Source organism: Apostichopus japonicus, chromosome 21, assembly GCF_037975245.1.
Source record: "Apostichopus japonicus isolate 1M-3 chromosome 21, ASM3797524v1, whole genome shotgun sequence".
NCBI classification, from domain to species: domain Eukaryota; kingdom Metazoa; phylum Echinodermata; class Holothuroidea; order Aspidochirotida; family Stichopodidae; genus Apostichopus; species Apostichopus japonicus.
This window is the reverse complement of record NC_092581.1, coordinates 17990482-18015545: the sequence shown is the minus strand read 5'-3', so window position 1 is coordinate 18015545 and position 25064 is coordinate 17990482. Positions and strand designations below refer to the sequence as shown.

General features: G+C 36.6%; 1 protein-coding gene across 2 annotated transcripts in view; it reads right to left on the bottom strand.

Moving 5' to 3' along the window:
* The window catches only part of LOC139962518 (proto-oncogene tyrosine-protein kinase ROS-like), a 60807-nt gene extending 36623 nt beyond the window's left edge, over positions 1-24184 (bottom strand). The window contains exons 1-7 of one of the 2 annotated variants that reach the window (XM_071962544.1): positions 23982-24184; positions 7354-7401; positions 4425-4487; positions 2691-2720; positions 1985-2045; positions 1280-1431; positions 187-328 (exon numbers count right to left, since the gene is read on the bottom strand). In XM_071962544.1, coding sequence (XP_071818645.1) covers positions 187-328; positions 1280-1431; positions 1985-2045; positions 2691-2720; positions 4425-4487; positions 7354-7401; positions 23982-24098 — 613 coding nt within the window. In that variant the 5' untranslated portion in view covers positions 24099-24184. The remainder of the gene's footprint in view (positions 1-186; positions 329-1279; positions 1432-1984; positions 2046-2690; positions 2721-4424; positions 4488-7353; positions 7402-23981) is intronic. The other variant, XM_071962543.1, reaches the window with a different exon arrangement.
* Between the last annotated feature and the right edge of the window lie 880 nt (positions 24185-25064).

Below are 25064 nucleotides of genomic sequence, written 5' to 3'. Positions count from 1 at the left end.
AATTCTTCATGAAAGAAACTGCATTTAGGAAAGGAAACACATTACTAAGAGATTGTCAAATATCTATCAGTACAAATGTTATATGTCAAGAAGACTATATCAATTAAGTTGCTCTATATGTGAAAAACTTAAATTCTGGTTGTAAGAAATGATTCTCAGGGCTTAAACAAGACAAACAAATCTTACGTCCATTGGCTTCTGTTTGCAGTTTTTCGGATTCCGGGGTGAGGGCTGTGTAAGCTGGGGAAAAGACCACCCACTGCACTCTGAATATGTATGAGGTGAATGGCATCAGACCTGTGACATTCATCTCAGTTTCAAAAGTTGACTGGAAACAAACAAACCAGAAAGGAAAGACTACATTATCTACATTCAACCATCCATAATCAGGGATGCCAGCAGGGTTTTCCCCTAGGGCCTGAAAGTTGTGGGGACTTGGATGTCCCAAAGACTATGTAAGCTAATGTAGGGAACTCTATGAAAATCCAGAGAAAATTTTCGGTATAGGCTACAATTTGCATATGCTAAAGTGTGTTAGGATAATAGTTAGAAATTCGCAGGAAAAACTCATGCCTGTTTCAACTGGGACGGAAAGATTGTGTGGAGCCAGAACCAAATTTCAAAAATGCGAAAATGCAATAAAGCAATGTTTCCACATAAACCCTTTAATTTGACAAATGTTTTGAATAGAATCGTTAGCTAAACAGACAATTTGGCGACAGACTTACCGTGACATCAAAATGTTTTCCTAGCTCTATTAAATGCATTTTAACTATAACAATATGGAACTTTCATTACCTTAATTGTAATCTGCTAGAAGTGAACAATTCAGAATTGTCTGTAAGTAGTAAATATACTATTGGATACTGTCAACTCTAATGAAAAAACTTCAAAACTGAATAATCTTATATCTACATCATTAATATTTTTGTGCAAGCAAGGGGGCACCAGAACTCGGGGAATGAGGGAGGGTATGTATATATATATATATTTTTTTTTCCATTCTTGTAAAGAAAAAGTACCCCCTGTTATTTAAAAACAATAAGAAACTGTTATGTAATAAAAAAGTCTCTTTTTACTGAAACCCTTTCAAGTACTCAAATTTGTGGTATGGAATGCACCTTTGAACAATTGTTGGAAAGTTAGAAAGTTTTCAAAATGGCGGACTTTGTGGTTTGCCCTGTCAAATCAAAATGACATGTCCCACCGCCCCTTAAAGTCTGCGCCCCTCCAGCATGTCCCCCTTCTTCCGTCCCTGGTTCAAGTCGTTTCCTCTTACATCAAATGTGCTCCATCTGCTGCCATCTATTTCTGCATATTGCCACTGAACGTTGTAGAACACTTCAGAGTTGCTTGATCCTTCCCATTGAATCACTATCGAAGAACTTGTTGGAAGCCCGAGCCGAATTGGAGCAGTCTTCGGATCAGCAGCTGTCAACGTTCAAGAAGGAGAAGAGATTGACGTAAAGATAACAAAAGTGTCTCCAATAACCACGGTTGTAGTAGACTCCAATGGGTCCAAGTCCGAGGCAAGTCTGAATATGAAATGGCAGAGGCCGATCCGAGTCCACAAAAACAAACACACTTTTCATCTAAAAATCCCCACTTTCTAGGTCACTTTGGGTGGTAGAATGAAGGTCATTGACCAGAAGTGGTCATTCACTAAGGGTGTAAATTGCTAAAATTACTACCAGTTTACTCTAGGCATAGTAGAGCGAGAGTACTGAGATTATGAGGGGACAGGTCAGTGACGAAGTGAATGAAATCATCAAATATTAGACAGTAAGTAAATTAAAAACAACAGCCTATTGTTAATGGCTTTTCTCCAATTATGGAAGGATGATTGTCCTCGGTAAGACACATCATCTACTCTCTTTGTTATATATATTTCAAAAGTGATAATTTTAATCCAAAAAATTTTATTCAATAAAAGATATTTAACACCACAAAACAAAGGATTGTTTTATTTTTATAAATATCTTACCAAGGATAGCCATAGCATATGCTTGCTCATAATAGCTACATCCTCTGCTACAGTATTGCACCTACAATGAACAATAAATAAAGAACAATGGATTATTAGTGGAAATGTTAATTCAATATTAACTGTTAACAGCTTGATGGAAATGTTGCTAAAAGCAACCTGACAAGAAAAAAGAACCGAAAAAAAGTCAAATTCAGAAAACTTCAACTTGATTGATTTCTACATCCAACACAAAACACCAATACATAATCCCCAATCCAACACAAAATACCAAAACAAAATTCCTCACTTCTAAAAAGAGCAAGGAACTTTTTTTTCATCAAAGCATGGTTCTGATGAACTGCACTAAAGTTAGACCCAACATGTACTGTAACTGAAGTTAGATTAACAGTAAAGTTGTTAATAAATTCAACAGGTATCCAGAGTGACAGATAGAGGAAGACAACATTGACAGGATTATGAATCTTAAATAATAATTAATAATTAATTATTAATAATTATTAATTATTCATAATTAATTAATAATAATTATTTCTATTTTCCATCCTCTACTACAGATTAACAGAGTTGCCAATAACAGGTCAGATGGTTACTCATCTGAAGGTCACTTTGGTATTGAAATAAAAAACTATGGGAAAACTTTCAAAACTAGTAGAAACTAAAGAGATATTAAGCATAAATAACCAGATAAATCATAAATACTTACTTTAAATGTTTCATTAGAGTAAGATTGATTCTAGAGAAAAAAGGAAACATATTAAAGTTAACAATTTAACTGAACTAATCTAGATGCTATTCTTTACATCCTATTGTATTGAACTGGACTAAGGACAATACAAACATTAATAAATCAATCACTTTATCTATCACATGATTTTTATCATTCATTTCCCATCAATAATACACTCAAAAGTTCTTTGAAACTCTAACTTTTTTTAAGGAAACATCGCCCAGGTAAGAACCTGGGCACGAAACCAAACTACCAAACGACTCTCAGCCCCAGCCCCCTTGCATCGGGAGTTCTTTGAAACTCTGTTTAATACTGTGACCTGTAAACGGCAACTTGGCTTGAATTCAACCAGTATTTCATCAAAACGATAATTGGGTTCAAATGACGGTGAATATTTTCCATGAAATTACACTTCCCCCCCCCCATTTTTTTCAACAGCCACTAGATATACTTCAACAGCTTGTTTTGAAGTACACTGTTAGACAGTAGAATAAAACTGTACTGGCAGGGACCAACCTGATCGGAATGTACATAATTCTCCTCCCAGCAGGCTATTACACAAGACAGAACTTGTTTATTGAATAGAGTGTAAATGTGCAGTCAGCTGGTGAAGCTTTGTATGGAGCTTGTTTGGGAGTTAAACTGTAGCAAAGCACAAACACACACTTACCAATACCTAAGCAGTACTTTGTACATATGTACTGGTGATATGATAAACCCAATGGGAATATCTGTAAGTTCTTGTATTCAGACTGTATAAGGCTGCCACTTAATATTTCAATGTATGGTGGTGTACAGTAACTTTACAGGTCCCCAAACTTTGTGTACTGCATTAGACAGGTACTGCAGGTACTGCACCGTCCCTGGCATCCACTTTGGAAATCAAATTTTGAACAATTTTTTTCCAACGTAATCTTAATCTGCAAAAGCTTGGTGAAAACAGTTAAAACTGCTACAGTGGAACAAGAGAACATCAATGTTGCATTATGAAGCACTTTCATGAATTATTTTCACCATTTTACAAGTTTTATATAAAGATGAGCTTCAATGTATGGGCAAAGTTAGGTAAACTTTTGCTTGCTTATAGAGCTGTTTGACTCACAAGTTTTACAAGTATCATTCTTTCTATTTCTGCCGAAATCTGATCAGACCATCGATGAAATCACATGGTTGAATGATAGGACTAAAGTACAGTGCAACATCAATGCGATCGACATTACTGCTGTCCTTGTAATAACATTTATGGTTTTATAAAGTTAGTGTATATATACCATCCTACGATTGTAATCTCAGGTCTTTGGCATGCCCAAATACATAGCTAAAAACTGTAAAAACAAATGTGATTGACAAAAAAGAAGTTGACAGATTTGATCTACCTAATTGTCTGCAGAAGAAACTTACCCTGAATGTGGCAGTGTAAACCATTCAAAGATCAGATTTTTCACTATTTCTTCCTTCAATCGTTAAAAGAGAAGATTAAAATAACTTGGAAGCTATCAGGGAATAATTTTTGCATTCAAAAGTTTGTGTAGCAATTGTAAAGATTATGAATTTAGTCTCTTATAAAAACAAAATACTATGGTTTACTATGTAAAAACTGCTAAACCTCTTTGGACTTCTACAGCAATCTGACCCTTTTGCGATGCAATATACTGTACCAAATAAATTATTCCGACAAAAATACACAAGAATACCACCAGTAATACTTACACAAGATTGACTGCATCCGTCTATTAATGTGGAGTTATCCCATAACGTGCACCCTTTCTGGCACTGAAACAGAGACAAAATGAGAGTTAGCTTTGTTAATATAGAGATACCAGGAGTGCTACTGCCCCCACAAACTTCCACAGAACCCCTCACCCCCCCCCCTTCCATCGTCAGTCTGGTAGACAGTTCAGTCGGGATATTTCTAAATTCAGTCTGAGAAGAATTAGACCACTACTCTGGTTGTACACTCCCCTTTTGAACCTCAGACAACCTCAGCTTCAAGAGTATTAATTTGTTAGAATATATCCATGCAATAAGACCTTAATAAAGACCTAAGTTATTGTATAAATATGCCTCTGAATGCATAATGTTGACATCTAAAACTTCAAAGCTTCTTCTGGAGGACCACCCATAAACCAAACCTGTGTGAAAAAAGGGTTTGGATAATCCAATACAAAACACATGTTAAAGCGTGTGAAGACTCGCACAAAAAGAAATGTCTAATGCCGGTAATCTGACCTAGCTTCGAATGAGGTGTAACAGAAGTGTTAGACACCACCATAGATCCCAGAAATTACACACACAGCTTGCTACCGTCGGTAATTGGACACTAGTGTACAGTCAGTACATACAGCTGCGGTCAATACCCACAGCACAATGTATAAACGATACAGCGATGGACATCTCAGGTCCAGCTTAAGATAACAAGGTATCACGTTTCATTACTGTCTGCATTTTGTAGCGACACAAACAAAACGTCACTTGCAAGCAACAGAAAGTTAACTTTTTCAGATGGTCGCACGCGGTTTGGGGCGAGTCTTCAATGCCTTAGAAGGCTTTAGGATGGTAGATTCGGAAGGAGGAGGCCAGTGACCTTAGATAGGGTCATTGGGGTGCAGTGTAAGCATGTTACTAGTTATTAGACTAAGGTAGATAGGTGTGCTTAGGTAAGGGAGACAGGTAAGTTAATCACACCCTCTGCTTTATAAATCATTCATTCTACTCTGCCCCTTAAAGACCTGTATGCTGTATAATTTGCCCCAAATATGCTAGATATTCAAATATGGTCACCTTTGGTCAAAATGTTTAACTATTTTTTATTACAACTATCAAGGAAGTTTTCCTCACTTAGACATTCAGTCATCTTGTATGTTCCTTGAAAATGTCTGCGAACAATTTGGAGAGTAAATACCTCCAGAAAAGTACATTTTGAAAACTTCTAGCAATTAAAGCGTGCTATAATTTGGGGCCTATACTGACTACCTTTAATAAGTTGTCACACCCCTATATGAATCAGTCAATAGAAATTTAGAGCTTCCCCCTCTTAAATGCTTCCACCCCCTCCCCCACCCACTTTTGAAATCTGGTACACTCCAATGCACTTTAATGCATTCCATATGAAGATCTGGCGGTTAAGCTAGTTGATTCTTACCGCAGTATAGAGCACATTACAGTGAAGATGCAATCATACTGCTATGGTTCAATGGTTCCATGGAAATAGTTATTACACACATGTTTATCAACAAACCAGTCAATCAACACATGCAGCCATAACAAATATACACAGGACTCAAGGTTACTACAACAATTATCCTGTTTATCTGCTGCGGCCTTTTAAATCTACTTGTTTCTATTCTTTTCACTGCTCACTGTTTCCTAGTTCACCTCAATTCACTTGTTTGATTTTCCAATAGACACACCCATCTATTATTTCACTTTTCTAGTCTCCCTTTAAGTCTGCCAAGGAGGAAGTTCCTAGGATCAAAACACCACACCCTGTACACACATTTAACTACCAGTATGACAACATCTATAGCAGTTTAAGTCCAACGAACCCACACAAAAAACAAAATATTTAAAGAAAAGTTTGTCTGCACGCTGGTAACCAATGCTCATGCGCCCATACTGTTAGTAGACAACACCAAATGGTACATGGTATACCACTGTACAAACAACAGAAACTTACACAAACAGCTGTCATGGGTCAAACCATAAATTTGTTTCACCCCTTACCCATGGTAGCGACTATGACGCACTGAATAAATATGCCATAATAATTACATACTGTATACTGTGTTATGTAAGTCTGTGCTATCACTGGCTGGTATAATTGGTACAGTAAATGTCTACCCATGAGATCTATTAACGTGTTATCATTAATAACTAAAAGCATTATACTGAACCACATTTTTTACAGTACATGAACAGCAATACTAGCATCATGTGTGATTTTACATAGCATGTAGAGAATGTATTGTATTATATTTGGTAGAAAGTTAGAAACATGAAAATGAAATCTTTTAACTTTCTCAAACATTTGAAGAAAAGGGGAAAATCTGCCTCATGGAAAAGGTCGTCTCCAACAATTTTTGGGTTTTTGGTTTTATAAGATTTCATCTTTTCCTTTTTCTTCCCTCTGATATTTATATTATTATTAATTATTATTTATTTGTTTCCTGATCAAATTGTAATTGAAGCTGCAATATAGAACACTTTCGAAGAAACAAAAACATCTTTAACTTCATGGGGAAATAAATTTTGAATGCTATATATTAATAATGGTTATTATATTCTCAAACCCTGACTTTTGAAATGATTATATGGAAAGGAAGGGGAATCAGGGGGATATTGGAAGAGGTCAGTACATGAAATAATCTATGAATTCTTTCCACTATTAAAGTTGTTAAAAAAAGATGTGAACAAAGATTGTGTGATCCATCCCTTTGATGACAATATCTGACAGCCCATTTACATAAAAAAGAAATTGTTCAAAATCATGGCCTAAACTATCATACCAGATATTATATCAACCTGGAAATTAACAGAATAAACATGCTGGGAAATGTGACAGTGGGGGGGGGGGGGGAAGCAGCACCGATAGAGGAGGCAAAGGAGGAGAGGAAAGGGTAAATAATGAATAAATAGTTACCGCATCCACTCTGCATGTTTCATTGCACCCATTGCTTGTTGAAGGGGGCTGTTAAAAGAAAAAAACAAAAAGTTGCATGATCATCACTATGCAAAGTCTTTATCTGTCTTGAAAGAAAGCTCACTCCATCTTTCTGTTCTTCATGATAATCCTTCATCAGAATAAACTGTGGTCAAGCACAAGAGAACAGCTCAAGTCCAGAATTTAATCATTTTAAGCAAGTTAAAATATTTTTCAGATTGGAGTTCAAGTTTAAACAAATTTAACTACATAACAAGTAATCTAATTCTATGTTTGTCGATAGACTCAATTAAATTGATTCAAAAGGTTCTACTAGGATTAACCTATAATAATAGATATTTTCTAAAATTATTTCAAAAAATAATTTCTAAAATTATTATATCAAGCACAGTATAAGTAATTAAATGTCCACAACAGCAAATTATAAGCAAACTGGAAGTAGCAATTCAAAGGCCGTCCATCGATCAAATTTTGATATACACTGCTATTAAAAATTAAAGTTTATAGTAACATTTCTTATCACACAAGAAAGAACAGAGAAATAATACATGAGCAATTTACACATTGAAAGTTGATATTTACTAGAAAGCTACATTTTCCTGAAATTACTTAACATCCCTTTCAGTTCAGAAGTTTGGTGGTAACTGATTGATATTTAAGTGGTTATGTTGGTATACCAACAAGATGTTTGATCTTCCTGTAATTAATCCCAACAATATCCTTTACGATATTGATTACCGTTAAGGAAATTTAAAGTAGCATAAAGCAGGCGAGAGGTCCTTTGTCAATACTATCCATGAACATCATGAAAATACTGTAGGCTGTACAAATGGAATGTCATTTACTCAATATTAATAAACCATAAATATTCTACAAAGTTACAATCTGAAAGTAAACAACAGTCATTGTTTGAACTTTACCAACAATTACATCAATTGTCACTATCAATACAAATGTTCTTGGTCTTTCTCAAATGTCTGAGAACAAGGTGAACGATCAGAACAACCATGACTACTTTTAGAGAAAAGTTGGCAATTTTAGCTTGCTAAAATCTGGGTTAATCAGGGCCCCAACATCGAGGGGGCCGGGATCCCCCTCCCTAATAGTTTCACATCAAGTTTTACATGAATGTCTTTCTGTCGCAGGCAGCAATATCAGCACAGTAGGCACTAAGCTGACTTATGAGGATACCTCCCCCTTCCCCCCTCCCCCACCCCCCCCCGTCTCTCAATTCAAACTTGTGTCGGGTCCCTCATAATACTAATGGCCATTACCCAGAGTGGTTTCTAGGAATTGCTAATCATGAAGTTCAGTTTCAAAGACACACTACCATAGAGCTGATACTTCATGATCTTATATCATTGACTTAAAACTTAAAAAGTGACAAATTATTCCAATATGCAACTAGAACTGCATTTGCCTGCAAATACACAGTATTGTAGTGCGTGTGAAGTGCTGGCAGTATTAGGACAAACTTTTCAGTTGTTCATGGTGTATATTTCATGGGCGGACAACACACCAGGGAGTGTAGTCATGTAGGTACCTACAAAGTGAGGGCGCTTGTGAGCGCTGTGGCAGGCTCAGAATGAAGTTGGCTACACAGCTAGTGTATGAAACTGCAAATGCACAGAGACTATGTGAAACTTTAAGTTACAACATCCAGTCATGTTGGTATCGTTCACTGGGCCAGTAATGCTAATCTTGTAGCACGAACATGCACTACCATAATTATGTGCAATACAATGTGTTGGAGAGTGCAAAGCCAAAACAATACAACCAATCAACACCAAAGCATACAATGCAAAGCATACAAAGTAAAGGCATTATTACCATATGTCCAATATGCTACAGAGCAAGGACTAGTAGAAGAAAGTACAAACAAAATGACAGAAAAACATGACATGCTTGCTTTGAAAAACAATGACAATGACAATGACAAATTCCTCAAATCATACTTACTTACATGTGACTCACAATCTTAACATACCCCTTAAGGCAAACTTCTGTAAAATAGATTTTCTTTTAATCAGAATAAACAGGACACTACAACGAAAATATAAGGGAGGGAGAAAAAAACAGTAATGAATAATACTGCTTTTTTTTTGGGGGGGGGGAGGATATGTGACCTTCATACATCTTTAACCAGTTCATAATACACAGTGGTAAATTGAGAACACCATAGGTCAAAGATTGCACACTAAATCTACCAAATAAAATTTGGAAAAAGAGAAAATGTGTAACACCCTGAAGGGACATGGGCAAGAAAGCTAGTAAGAATATTTGACAACTACTGAAAGGCTAAATTCTTTGATAATATTTTGCTGAAGAAAATACTGAAATGCAAGGAATTTTTGCACCAGAATAAAACAACAAGTGAAGGAATCCCACAAAGTTCTAGAGATCAATACCAAAGAGGTCAACCTCAATAGTTGAAGACTTTGATCTCTATATAGCTGGGTTTTGTTTCTTTCTAGCCAAACATTTCTTTGTTCTTTTCCAATAATAAAGAAGCTAGAGTCAAGTTAACATGGCCGTGCACCTCATGGTAAGAGGTAAGCATAGGTGGTAGAGATGTCACATTTAAGGTCACATTATAACAAACTGGGTACCACATGGTATTGTCACTGGTAGCCAGATCAAGACCTGGGGACACATAAAATATGACCTGATAATTATGTTAACAGGCCCATTTTTTAGGTCTTTGTTTATCCCGAAGTACATTATGAAGTTGGTAATACATGAACCATTATCCCACCATTCACTGGGCATCTTAAAGGGTGTGAAGACTCGCACAAAAAGAAACGTCTAATGCCGGTAATTTGACCTAGTTTCGAAGAGGTGTAACAGAAGTGTTAAACACCACCTTCGATTCCAGAAAATAGACACACAGCTTGCTACCGTCGGTAATTAGACACTAGTGTACAGTCAGTACATACAGCTGCCGTCAATATACCCACAGCACAGTATACAAACGATACAACGATGGACATATCAGGTCCAGCTAAAGATAACAATAATGGTATCACATTTCATTACTGTCTGCACTTTGTAGCGACACGAACAAACCGTCACTTGCAAGCAACAGAAAGTTAACTTTTTCAGATGGCCGCACGCGGTTTGGGGCGAGTCTTCAATGCCTTTAATTGACCCCGGAGTGGCTCACTGACAACCCCTACCCAATTTCTCGTAAAAGGTTAAAAAATGATAGAGAAGTTAAGAGGCAATATTACATGACCAACCTGGTTGTCCCATGATCTGGAGGCTTCAGTAATGTTAGAGAAATCCCCAGAACCAACAGGGTACCACCACATCCTAACATGTTATCAACGGGAGAAGCTAGAAGGTAGTTCACAGAACCAACCAAGCCACCGATGATAATTTGTTACCAATGAATGGAGGGCATTAGAGGTGAGAAGGTTGCCAATTCTCATCAATCTCTTCATAAATCACATGCAGTTAGCCATGTCCCAATGTATCCATGTCTATAATGAATCATCATCTACTGTAATGTATCATTACTAAGTATGTGTTGAAAGAAAACTGACAGTCAATGAACTTATTGATCTGTATTGGAAATTCCTGGTTTTACCAGGATGCCCCCCTGACGGACTCAAATGGACTGCTGGCGCCCTTTTCAGCTCTTTACCACTTTTTACTTATTCTAGATTATTGACTTTTTTATTGCGCTCTCATCTTCTTATTGACATTTGTCACATTTTCTTGGTGTAATTTGGCGATGACACCTATTTATTCTTCGTTTATCTGCAAATTAGCCAGGCCCGGAAAGGGTCATTTCCGGCGATCTAGGGAGTATCTTTACTCAAAAATTTTCTGTGTGCTACGCGCCAACCTGTGGTGGCGCTCCACTTAGATAGTGTCAAAAGAGCCCCTACAGACCATTCTCGCCCCCTGGCCAATACCTCCAGCTCCGCCACTGCTCAGCCTCACTTGCCACTTTGAACAGCCAAACACATGGTTGTATTAGGCAGGACAGTGTATTTATATGTTACAGGGTACAGTATGTCCCTCGATACGCTGCTCGTCCAGTTCTCACCCCTTCCCAATCCCTCGAATACCAAGATTGTAACACTGCTATCTGCACTGTCACAAGAGCAGGCCTATACAGTACTAACTTTAACTGTCATAAGCCACCTGTTGGCTGTGCACATACAAATATATGCCTTTTTAGATGAAGACAAACCCTACGATCAAGCAGTATTGAAATCACCTAAAAGATTCTCCAACCTCAAAACTGGTCATGTAATTGTAAAATGTTTGATATCTGTTTTGAATCTGTAAACAGGCAGAGAGCTTTCCTAGCTGATACATGCAACAACTCTTGCTTAGCCTTAAAAAGTTTAAGTTGTAGGAAAGTACATTAACTTGGTTAGTTTTTTGTTTTTTTCAATATATATATCTGCACTATAATTAGCAGGCTAACCTTTGAGGTGAAAGATCAGAGTAGGGCATTCCTAACACCGACTTGTTTTGATATAGGCTATATATTCACATTCACTTCAGAAATCATTCTTAGACAATGATTCACTACAGGAGGTACAATAGGGTGCACAGTATCAGGTGACAGATAACCATGGTAACCACCACAAGAGGTTCTCCTGGTTACAAAGAGTGCAAGGTCAATTTGCAACATGCTGTGTGAGGTGTACACAAATATTTTCAATTACAGACCAACTTTACATAGTACAAACAGCAGATCTACAGTAATAGCAATGACTGAAGCCACATATATAAATACTGCTGATAGACATGCATGCATTGTGGCTCTGAAGATTGACGGAAGCCATCAACCATTGTCTGTTCGGTAACTATGAGATACATTATTAATAAAATAAAAACGTTTTGGTTAATATTTACAATCCATTGACAATCTACTTGACATGAAAATATCTCCCTATATATCCTACTGTATATTGTGCTTCTACCCATGGACGGACATCCTAACATCACCAAGATTGGATAGCATCCTAGCAAGAACAAAATTACCTGTCCCTAGCAACTCTCTGAATATACACATCACAAGCTATCACATGAGTTCTCATCCATTACACAATGAATTGACATCTCTATTGAAACGACTAACTACAATTTAAGAAACAAGTCAATAACTCCCAAATACAGAATATGTGCTAACAAAAATTGATTTGTATACCAAGCTGCTATATATTCAAAATGGCAAAGTTAAACCTTGATTGTTATTTTAATATTCAGTAAATGTTTTTAAATATTTAATTTTCTATACTAACATTCATATTTTAATTTTATGTTAAATGAACTTTTTGCTAATTCATCTTCAATTTTAGTAATGTACTTTTTGAATTTTGGATGTCCTTTTTATAAATATTTATATTTATATTGGAAATAAATAAACTGAAACTGAAACTGACTTCATATGTCTAATATGTCTGCCCTTACAAGACGGGTCGATGTCGCACCACACATTATTGCCCAATTTATGATAATTATAAGTCTTTCACCACTATTGGTGCTTAAGTGTTACAGGAGCTCCATACAATCAGTACATACCATTTGTCTATCTACCATTGGAAGAGTGCAGGGGGTGGGGGGGGGGGCTAACTCGAATGGACATGTGGGTAAAAACAGCATTACTGTGGTTCAAAATATTACAGCCAAGGAGTGTTACTGCATGCTGTATCGTCATATTCACAATCTGTAACCAATGAAGCTTTCAATATTGGCACTTATTGAGTTGTAACTTGATGACAAATATCAGAATTCTTATTTTTCTTTTCTGCCGTGAGAATTGAGATCATCCTTGGTAAGAGCTACCTTGGCTAGAACTTCCCCCATTTTTGCATTCCGAATTTAGTGGCCACAAAAATATGGTGAAAATATGTTAGTTTTGGTTGTAGTACACTTTCAGATACAAAGCCAGCACTAAGTCTGTGGTTCAAACAGGCAAGATGTGTTACTGCATGCTATATATATGTTGTCATGTACTTATCCAACATGCCTATCCTTGGCTCCTCGTGAAATAATAGTTTGAACATGAATGAACATGTACAAGCAGGACAACGAACTAAAGAGCGTCTCACCCATCTCACTCAGAAAGTGATGAAACCCTCCTCCCATCTGTCCAGAGATGATTCATACAGTATAGTACGTGTCAAGTGACAAAACAAAACCAAGACCTTCCTTTGTCCTACTTTGTCAATTGTTACAGTTTCAATCTCGCAGCAGATACAACACATGTTGTAAATTCTTCAATATCGAGGTCTGTCTTTGTCCAATACTTGGCACTGCCCTTGCTTTGTCCTATTAAATAAATTTAATGTACCTTTGGTAATTTACCGTGTGACCCTACTGTTTGCCAGTCCCCTCTCCCTCCCCTCCCCCCCCTTTCCATATCTCTTCCATCCCCTGCACTCAAAGATAATATATAATTTTAATAAACTTATAGGAAAATAATTTTATGTTTCCTTTCTGCATTTGATGCATAGCCTAGTGGTGGATTCCCTTATCAATCTCGGCAAGATTGTTTGTCAATAAATATTTTTTCAGTTTAATTTTCATATTCAGTTTTCTCAGTTTCATGGAAAGATTTTGAAACAGGTATTCCTTGAACGACTGTAGTACCTGTACAGCACTATATCTTCAAGTTCTCAACCACTTGTGATTTAGATGTAAAACCACACCAAAAACTAACAATTTTTATCACTTCAATTTAATTCTAGCTCAGGTGTTCATAAACTTGCCATGGCTATAAGGTTTGGTATTCTCCCTTAACATTCCGCACAATCATACTACCAGCAACACTAACTTTTTGTATTGATAGGGGTGGAGTTTTTTTTGGAGTATACATGCATTATGTGTGCTCAGTACACAAATCTGATGTTCAAAGTCCTCATTGAAGCAGTTAATCTCAATTCTAACGAAGAATTCTGAATCGTTAACAGCTCTCCTATGTTCTGAGTCACTTCTCCAGTCTTGTTAATGTCAATACAGGTCGATGAGTTCTATGTTTGGGAATACAAGTAGCATCCCAGCATAGACCGGCACATAAGTTGGCTGGGTGGATTGAAGCATGGAGCTATAAACAGAAGGGACAACGGCAGGTCTCCATTTCTTGGCAGGCCTATAATTAAACCTTATGACCATCTATATTAATAATATACAATATACATATTATTGGGAGGGCCTTTTATTATGAGTAGTATCTTGTTCAGATAAAGTTTTAAGTTGAGTTGCGAGTGCCATTTCAAATTCCACCGGTTTTCAACATGAGTTATTACCTTTTGAGGAGTTTCGACCTGATCTAAACACATGTGTGAAGTGTGTACAGTACTGCCAGTGTACAGTGTGTACAGTACTGCCCCCAAAAGTTCATAAAATGCACAAATCTTTGTCAAATTTTTCAATCGGTTTTGACCTTCATATTTCACTGCTTGCAATAAATAGGTCCAACTTGATGGTAACAAGTGCCAGAAGCTGAAGAAATATACAAAGAATACATCACAATGGTACCTACAGTTTATTTTTATCTGGTTCACCCATGCAGAAATGAATACACAAAAAAAGAGTTTATGCCTAAAAGATCAAAGCACTCATTCTAAAAACCAAATAAAAAAACTTTGAGGCCAAATACCAGTAAAAGATATACCCTTTCCCAGATCAAGATAACACGATGATTGATGATTCTGATAGCATTTATCTCACTGTTTGGATGTGAAGAGTGAATGCAAAACACATGAACTTGATAGCTATCAAATAATGAAACCCAAACAATTGAAGGGTTAGTTATAGGGAAACACTAATAGTCTGGTGAATGACTCATTCAGTATACCCACCCATGGATAAATATATATGACAATGATAAATAGTCAGTGACTGGTACAAGTGAATGTCCTTTGTACCCTGATTTAACACAAGTTTCCACCTTTCTAACTTGTACAACTTACATTTTGGCAAAACTCAACACATCTGAAGCAGGGAGTTGTTGTTCTGAATAGTAATTCTCTGCTTTAAAGGTAGTCAGTATAGGCCCCAAATTAAAGCATGCTTTAACTGCTAGAAGTTTTCAAAAAGTACTTTCCTGGAGGTATTTACTCTTCAAATTGTTCTCAGACATTTATAAGGGAACACACAAGATGAATGACTGTCCCAGTGAGTAAAATTTCCTCGAAGGTTGTAATAAAAACAGTTTAAGAATTTTGACCAAAGGTGACCATATGTGAATATCTATCATATTTGGGGCCAATACAGCATAGCTTTAAGTTACATAAATATCTTGCCCTCAAAGTACAGTATAGCACTATAAAATTGCTAAATATTTTCAAAAGGTTTTCCCACCGGGGGAGGGGGAGGGTGGTGTACCCCAAAAGAATATTTCCAAACATATAAAAGGAGAGTTAAATTTCCTCTTCCCCTGCCATATTTTTTTGGGGGGGAGGGGGACAATTTTAACTTCCAAATAATATGGCATTTTGCCTATTCACTAGTGTGTCCAAACTGTACAACCAGCAGACAACATATCGTGACTTGGAACACACACCAGTGCAGTAAAGGAAGAAATTGTTCACATAGTGTCACTCTAGCAATGAAAAATTGCACACTTCTGGGAATCGTCAAGCTGAGAAGTAAGGATCATTTCCCAAAACTTTGTACTAATTGACAGATCTGAAAATACTTACTATTTATGTATTTGACGACAAGAAGCAGAGATCATGGGTTTCCTGCTTGCAGTTTGACTGAGTCATCCATGAAGGTACAATATTCACACACTTTCATTTTTTCCCCCCTTCAAAAATGTTATTCTTTTTATTAAAGATTATTCTCCATCATCGATACAAACTTTGAAAAATGTATGAAAGGTCTGATTACAGAAGACTATAAAGGACAGTGATATCTCATTTCATACCTTGAGTGATTAATCAATTCTTATTTAAAAATGTTTTGAGTCAATACCATACTTGACATGAGTCTGCAGGAGTGGTCAAGCCGATCTAACAAAGATATGTTGCACACGGTATGTATTGAAGTAACTACACATGTATGAAGACTAAGTGTTCAGTGTGGTAAGGACACCATTGACCAAACATTTATATGCTATTTGGTCAAGTTTACTAGACAATATGTATTAAAGGGCACACAAACCCAACCATCGTCTTCGGCTTATCTAACAGCTTCATGTTTGGGAAGAACAACTCCCTTCAAACAGCTACAAATCTTTCTCAGGTTTAGAGATATCCTGATTTAAAGGTTATATGTTCGGGAGCTGCCATATGTAATTCAGTGATGTCATAGTGACAGAAGGATCCGAAACTTTCCACTTTAATCTTTGTTTTTCTTTTCATATTTTCAGTGTTGACACTGAAAAGAATGCAATGATCCTAAAGGTTATATCTTAAAAGGTTCAATATTTCAGTCTCAGCATTTTGCCATCTCCATCTCCCACAACCATCTCCATTAAATATCGTGACAAATTAAGAAGTTCACAAAGAAAATTGTGGCTTGATGATGTCATTATTTAGACTTGATCAAGTCTTCAGCCTTTTTATTTATTTCAGAATATATTTGTGATATCTCCCAAAATGGGAGAAATTTTTCTTAGCTGTTTGCAGACGTTGTTCATGACATTTGATCTCTATCACCTCGGCCAATAACTGGTGTTTGGGTTTGTGCCTCTCCTTGAAGGACCAGAGGAGCTGGGGAGCATTCTGTACTTGAGTTGACCTCAGGCATCCTTGGAAGACAGCAGGGTGTTATTATTGTTGAAGTCTTTCAAAGTCATGACAGCAGCAGAGACAAATTAGGAGCAGAATTTGGTTGGCATTGGTCAATGATTAACTTTTGATAGTATCTGATGATGGTAAAATCCAAATCACAGGGCAGTGAAAGGAGTCCTGAACAGTTAAAAACTGCAACCTGCCTTCAAGCAGAACATTCTTTGCTCACTTGCAGGTCAAACCTTCCTGCTCCTGTGCACTTCAATTGAATGTTGTGAATCTGATACCACTGGAGTATAGGTATTGAACACTTCCATGCCTAGCCTCACCCCCCCCCCCCCCCCCTCTGAATTCCAGGATAAACACATTCACAGAATTTACATTGACTTCAAGGTCAGAGTAAGCAAATAAAGGCCAGGCTGTGAAACATCCTCCACCTAGGTAAAACAGTTGTCCTGGTATTTGATCACAACCTGCTTTCCATAAACTTTGCCACAAATTTTAGGTAATTTATGGTCTTCTGGATACTCCAGGGGAACAGACAATGGTGGGATGCTCCTCCTGGAAACATAAAATGGTGAACCTTCTCTCAGATTTCCCATCATTCCTAGCTTGAGCATGGAACTGTTACCAAGCTGCCTGGCTTGAGGAATGGGAAGAAGGACATGCTGAAAATACTACCAAATCTCACCAACAAGATATTCTAGAGTCTAGATGACACTTGATATGAACAGAATATAATTCCAGTGAACGGAAATCCACTTCTCTGTGGATAACAAGCAAACTTTATCGCCATTACACCATGTACTACGTCTGTCGTAAATGGTACAGTACCCTTATTTCATTTGAAGTTTGGGCAAAAGTAGCTAAGGAATACAACCTCCAGGTTTGATCAGTGATGTTCCAATTTCTGTCTTAGTTTTACACAAATTTTGAGGAGGTGGAAGGGTTGGGATACATATCTGTTACTCAGCATTTAAATCATATTTACATGCATTGTATGATTTGCTGTAGAGATGTGTCTTGCATTTTTTTTATTTTATGAGTTATAAATAATTCTGGAGTTGTTGACTACCTTTTACAAAATGATTAGAAATGATGGGGACATAACAATGGATCAAGGACGAGTCAAGCCCGTCTCTCTTTCTTTCAATCCTCAGTAATTTTTAGAAGTCATTTATCAAGCCCTTGAATCAATTTATATGACAGAAAACTGTCGTAAGTTCATTTCATATCTCACTGACATCTTACTCTGCTGCTGAGATTAACAGCTCAAGTACTGAAGTATCAAATTGCATTTTTTTAATCTGAATTGACCAACTGGAATAACAACAAATAATAAATATGTATGTATGCTAAGTTGAAGCAGCATTGATATAACAACGACAGGAAATACTGTAGCTTGAAAACTGTAGCTTGAAACAGTATGCGGTGTAATGTACGTAGCGAGCACCGCAGGACTCCACATGATGCAGGAGAGAAATATTTGGACATAGCATGAACCATACTAGATTACAGTATCCCATTAAGATGACCTATCAAACTTAAGGTCACTCGTGACAACAAACAAAAACAGCACTCACATGTGACTCATGCCCAGAAAAAAAAGAACAGAATTGTCACTGGAAGGTCTTAGGGAGAGGACAGTAAACATGCCTGAAGCTCAGCAATCCAGTGAAATCATAAAGTATTAATGAAATCATAATTAATCATGTTTACATTATAAATGAAACATCTATGGACAGGAAGTACATGTATCTTGTATCGCAAAGCAAAATTATGTTAAATTTATGTAAGGTAGCAAAATTGCTGAACAAATAGTTTTTACAAAGACTATTTTACAAAACTGAACCAACTGTACCAGCTTCATCTCTTCACTGACAACAAGAGTGTCTCCAAATTTCTACATATTACATTTCTGCACACTGATATTGTAGTTATTATACTATAAGGTCTGGCTATATAGTGATAGTTAAGTGAATTTGTGACTCAAGTTCCTGTAACCTAGCAACAAGAAGTGCTGTGTTACATCCTGCAGGCATCTATCTTGACCTTTGACCTAAAGATTTAATAGCTACCTCACACACATTACATGATGACAATCACCTTAACCTTTGTCCAACCCCCTTTGGACCAAGGGATGTAATTCAAGTGTAGAGTGAGTAACCTTAAAATATTCAGAGACATCCAAACTTTCACCTTAAAGTTCGAGGTTCATCTACTGACATTAAAACTTTGGAAGGCTAAAAAAAAAAAAACCTTGACAACTAACAATCATAATTGTGGCAATAAATACAGCCAAGTACAGTAGCTGCAGACAGTACTAAACTTCAATGAAATTTCTGAGCTATGGTACATTTTTCAGAGCAAAATTCAGCCATAAGCTTAACATACAGTACATTCCACAAATATCTGGTAAACCAAGATGCCTCCCCTGTGGCATAGTTATAAATTTTAATGTAGCAGTGTGTATGGCTATTTGCATTATTAGGTGGCTGTTACTGTACACTGTTTCTAACTCAAAGGTCAAGTGGAACCAAAGAGCAGCTGTGTCTGTTTTATGTTGAAAATAAAAATCCATTAAATCTACTCTGTTCACACACACACCATCAGTCTTAGATCATGTTTTGTCAGCTTAGCAGCAAAATTGTGAAAACTACAATAGTATATAGAGTGAGAAGTGACTGAGCTATCATATTTCCAGTAGCTGTTTAAAAAAAATATCTAAATGCTATATTGAGAGAACAGGTTGTGAAATGTAAGGTTATACAGATCAGGTTTGAGACATTTTTCAACAGCAACAACGATGTCATGATGTGTCAAATTGACTTCAGAAAATATAAACACATGACCTCATAATTCTTTCTATTCTTAAAAATGTTCTTCCTTCTTTCTACATTCATTCCTATGTCTCCTTTTCTTTCTTTCTTTTTCTCTTGCTTGTTTCAAGAGTAAATTAGATCTGTAAGACACTTTTTGTGGCTAGCTCAAATCAAAACTGACATATTTTCTCCCTTTTCTCATTAATACTTGTAGAATAAAGATTATCACACCCACACAAATCCGGGATAGGAATGAATGTCGATTGTATTTATAAGGTAAATCATCGTTCACTGTGAATACTTGAGACCTGCAAAATGGGACTTTTATCTGAACAATTTGTATGCTGTACAGTTAATTAAACTGTGTAAACTTGTCCACAAAAAAAAACAGGTTGATACTGTATAGTAAGTGGCACAACACTTTATAATCAATTGTACAACAGCAACAGGACTGAACCTACTGTAGGAACTAAACGCATAAAGGAAAACACATAACACCTACACTAGTAACACTACCCTCACAATAGACAATAAATTTTAAAAAATTCAACTGATATTATATGGCTTATTATTTAGCTAACTGGTTACCGTGGCAACATCTAAGAACCCCCTCAACCATGGAGGAAAAAGAGGGCTTGACATTGATCTCTGTATGCAAAGGAATTATTCTGTTGATATATTTACGTGGGCATACAAACAATACATCACCTTTTTTTTTTAACTGTATAAATGCACTACATCATATTGAAAAGTGTAACAGGTTAGAGCAAATAATGTCATAAGTCATAATGGTAAGTAGTTGCTATGGATTATCCCTATTCTTAAACACTTTATAGCAAACAAAATGCAAAACTAACAGCTGTACCATCCTTACAGCATCATAGGAAATGAATTTTTATGTTACTGTTTGTTTGCATGATGTATAATAATAACTGACTGAATACTGGAACTCCTGCAAAATATCTAAAATAAATTCAAAATACAACATCAATATTGATTTTCTATGAGTAACAACTCTTTCTGTGACTAATTAATGGTAAGGGAATTAAATGTTAACACCTCATACCTGCCATAGAAAATATTTCAGTTCAACCTTAGAAAACTGGACTATTTTACAATTTTTTTATTTTAAGTATTTCAGATATTTTGAATCAACAACAGAAGGATGGCTCCTTTTGACTCTGAATAAAGGATGGCATAGTTTGTGGACACATTTGTAGGTTGCTTCAGGGTGGAAGAGAGAGAGAGTGGGCAGAGCCCAGGGGGCACAGTGCTAAAACATTACCCAGTTAGTAGGTTAGGTACAGAAAAGTGCATCAGGAGACAGACGGGAGGACAGGTAAGCGGATGATGTACTGTAAGTCGAACTTTGTCTGTATGGTTGACTTGATCAGTACAATTAAAGAGAAAAATGTAATCACAATGTGAAAGTCACTAAATACCTTGTATTTCAAGGTCTCAATTTCTCAAATCTTACTTAAAATTACAGACTTCAATTTTCTTGCAAATCTGACATGAATTTGTTTTCAAAATTAAATAAAACTGTTAGCAAACTGCTTATCCACTATACTATACTCCACTGTTTATCTCCTACCTCTCCTCTTCCCCTGTTGGTTTCTTTCTTTCTTCTCTCCATCCCTTGTCTACTAATCCCCTTACATCTATCTCTTTGTGTTCGCCATGCTCATTAACCTGTCTGTATTCTGTGCGTGTTTTTGTTCCTTCTGTTACTGTTACTTGTCATTCAGCCTTTGAAGAAGATCCTGCTAGGATCGAAACATCAGGCCAACTTACTTTTACACATGAATTTGTTTTGTGACATTTCAAGCGTTTAAACAAAGTGCTACATTCTGTGGGTACCTAGATGGATATCTAAGACCTGGTTTTGTTTCTGACTGAAAACTGCAGGGTCAAAGATTTGACCAGGTAGTATGGACAAATAATTCTGAACAGCCACAGTACATCATGTGCATTGTGATCTATCATTTAGGGTTGAACAAACCATTGACAACCTTTTTCCTTAATTTTCAAGCAGGCCTAGATACACATGTTCGTATGCACTGTGCAAAACATTGGAAATGTTTATAACAATGGAAATAGTATGCATCACACCACCCCAATGTAATATTGAAATTTCACTAGAAACAGTAATAGGGATAGTGAAAATAACACCGCTTCTGACAGTCTGTACTGTAGACCTTATAACACACTTGTTCTTCTATAAAAAGGTTAAATAGATAAATTGCAATTAATAAATATGCCAGAAATCCATATAATGGTCACAAATGGTCAACCTTTTCAACAAGCATTTGACTGCCATTCTGAGACATTAAACTATCTATTTTAACACTTCTGAATTAGGTGTAAAAAAGGAGAAAACAGAAACCCCTGGAAGGTACTTTTGAATACCCATAGCAAATTCTAACATGCTAAAATTTAGGGCTTATACCTGTGAGCTGTATGTGTACATTACAGATTCAATTTTCCACAATCATGACAGAGTTCCATCTTTAAAGAAACCATAAGAAAACTGGGTCAAAACACTCTCTGAAATTGGGTTAAATTGGTTTATAAATGGTAGATACATACCCACATAGATCTGTTACTACACGGAAAGCTACCAAATTATACATGGCAATTTCTGAAGGTTCCAAAATTATCGCACAATATGAAAAAGTTTTAAAACTAGTCACTCTTTGTATCTGGGTTGTGAACTAATAGGAGAAAGACCCCCAAGTAATACCTGATCTTAAATTTGCATTAGGAATATAAAAAATTGCTAACACCCCACCTCCCTCCCCCCCCCCACCTACCCTCACTCATCCTATCGACTGGAATAAAAACAACAATAACCTCATTCCAGTCTTGAGATAAATGAAGGGACTTATAGTGTAGTGATTGTCCAATGTTTGATAGTTAAAGGTAATTTTCATGGTAAAATTAGTAAATTACTGTGTAAGTTCTGATGTAAACTTCAAAAACTAATTAAAGGAGACTATTGCTTGATTGCAGTTAGATAAATAATATCCACTAACCATTTTCAATTACTACCATACCAGTGTACAGCATTACACACCACAACTAAAGCATTGAACTGGCAAATTTGACTATAAGCATAGCATCAACAACTTCAACTGCTGCAGTTTAATAGCATACTACATACATTATTCACCATCTATGTACATTTAGCCTAGATGTAGGCTACTGTTCAATACAAAGTTGAAGCCTAACTTCTGTTGATATGTCTTTGCCATGACAGTCTTCTTAAATATAAAATTGGATTCAGCTGTCTCAATGGTTTAAGATTTTGATATATATTTTATAATTATGAGAAATGGTCTCAAAAGGAATTTTAGTGTTTTCTAACAGCCTAGCATACACCATCTTTGGTCATAAGACTAATCCCTACTAACATATTTTGTACAAGAGCTATCATACAAATATCCCTAACATAAATAGGCTTAGTAAAGGTAAAATTACTAGTTGATTATGCCTGTATCACTAGCCTACTATTACTAGTTACTAAAGTACTACTAGCCTAAGTACTATAGTACTAGCCTCTAGTAAGATGTCCGGCCTACCTTGAATAGAAATGACTAAAGTGACACCGTCTAACGTATGTACCCAAGTTTGATAGGTTTAGATTAGTTTAGTTTAGTAGAAAAAAGGGATGAGGAGGGACACTCAAGTCCCCATCAAGGACCCTATAGGAGAGAGAGAAAAAAACTGAAGACACAAACACTCAGACCCAAATACAATACTTAAAGTGCTTGTCCAAAGCATTCTTAAACCCATTGACACTACTTGCAAGTACAACTTTCTCAGGCAAACCGTTCCACTCATTCACAACCCTATTAGAAAAAAAAGTTATGCCGAATATTAATCTTACTTTACCCACTATACCAGTGAGCTAAACCTATTGAGTGTTATAAATGACTGCTTAATGTATTGTTAGGTCGAACTTACAAGTTACAGTAGGATCTAGGCCTAACGTTAGGCATATAACTTAAGTTAAAGCCTTAGGCGATTGATTCTAGCTGAGTAACTATAGCTGCAAAAGTTTCAAAGACTTAGTACTTACTGGGCTGTCGCTACATTTTGTTTTACACTGATCATTGACATCTCCGTTGGTAGCTTGTACTAAGACCAAAAGTATTAATCCCAAGATAACTGCATGTTGATTTAATTTTGTGGCCATATTTTGAGTGCAACCGTATCATGGTAGGTTCAACTGGTCTATAGGAAGCTACATGGAAGGACACGGGGGTGCATGTAATATCGGTGTCAACGTAAATCCACAGCTGGTTGTACATTCCTGAGCAAGGACGTATACGTCATCTATTGTACACACAATGATTGGATTAAAGTCATCAATGGCCTCATAATAACAAGACACGCCTCAATACAGATCTGTATCATAGAAGGCTGCCACAGTTTGTAACGAATAAATGTTACACGTTTCAGCTGAATATTATATAGTGGCAGTATGCAAGAATACGCAATTTGTCAGACGTAGTCAGATTTTCTTGACGTAAAGTGTGAGCATTCTAAGCTGTGCTCTGGCACATCAGTATTTCTGTCCCCCTCACTTCCACTCACAACCATATCGGAGGAGAAGTTTTAACTTTCATCCAGTGATGTGCACAGAATTGCAAATGTATGTGGAAAATTCGTAAATACCACCACTGATTTAGTTATAGGGACATGAACCTCAATGGAAAGACCATGCAAAGGCAAATGAATGATTTTATAAAGGACGGAGGTCACCCCAGAAGAAAAATAAATAAAACCTCAAATGCATAGTGCATGCCGTGCGACATTTTTTGGGGGTGAGGTTGTAAAGGAGAGGGGGTGTTAAAATTTGTCTAATTCTTACCCGACTGAAAGTAAAAATATCCACCGACTGAACGTACGTTTCCCCGACTGACGATAGAGGTGGGGAACATGCCCCAATGTGACCCCCTCACCCCAACGTGAGCCCCTCCCCCTACCTGGGCACACCATTGTTTATGATTGCATCCAGTACAAGTTTGGTTGCTCAGACAGTGAATTTCTAGTAAGTTCATCTGTACTGACAGGGAGAATTCAATCAAAGATGCCAAGATGCAACACACCTCTGATCTCTAACACCAGGCAAAGATTCACGGCAGTTAATAAAGCACAA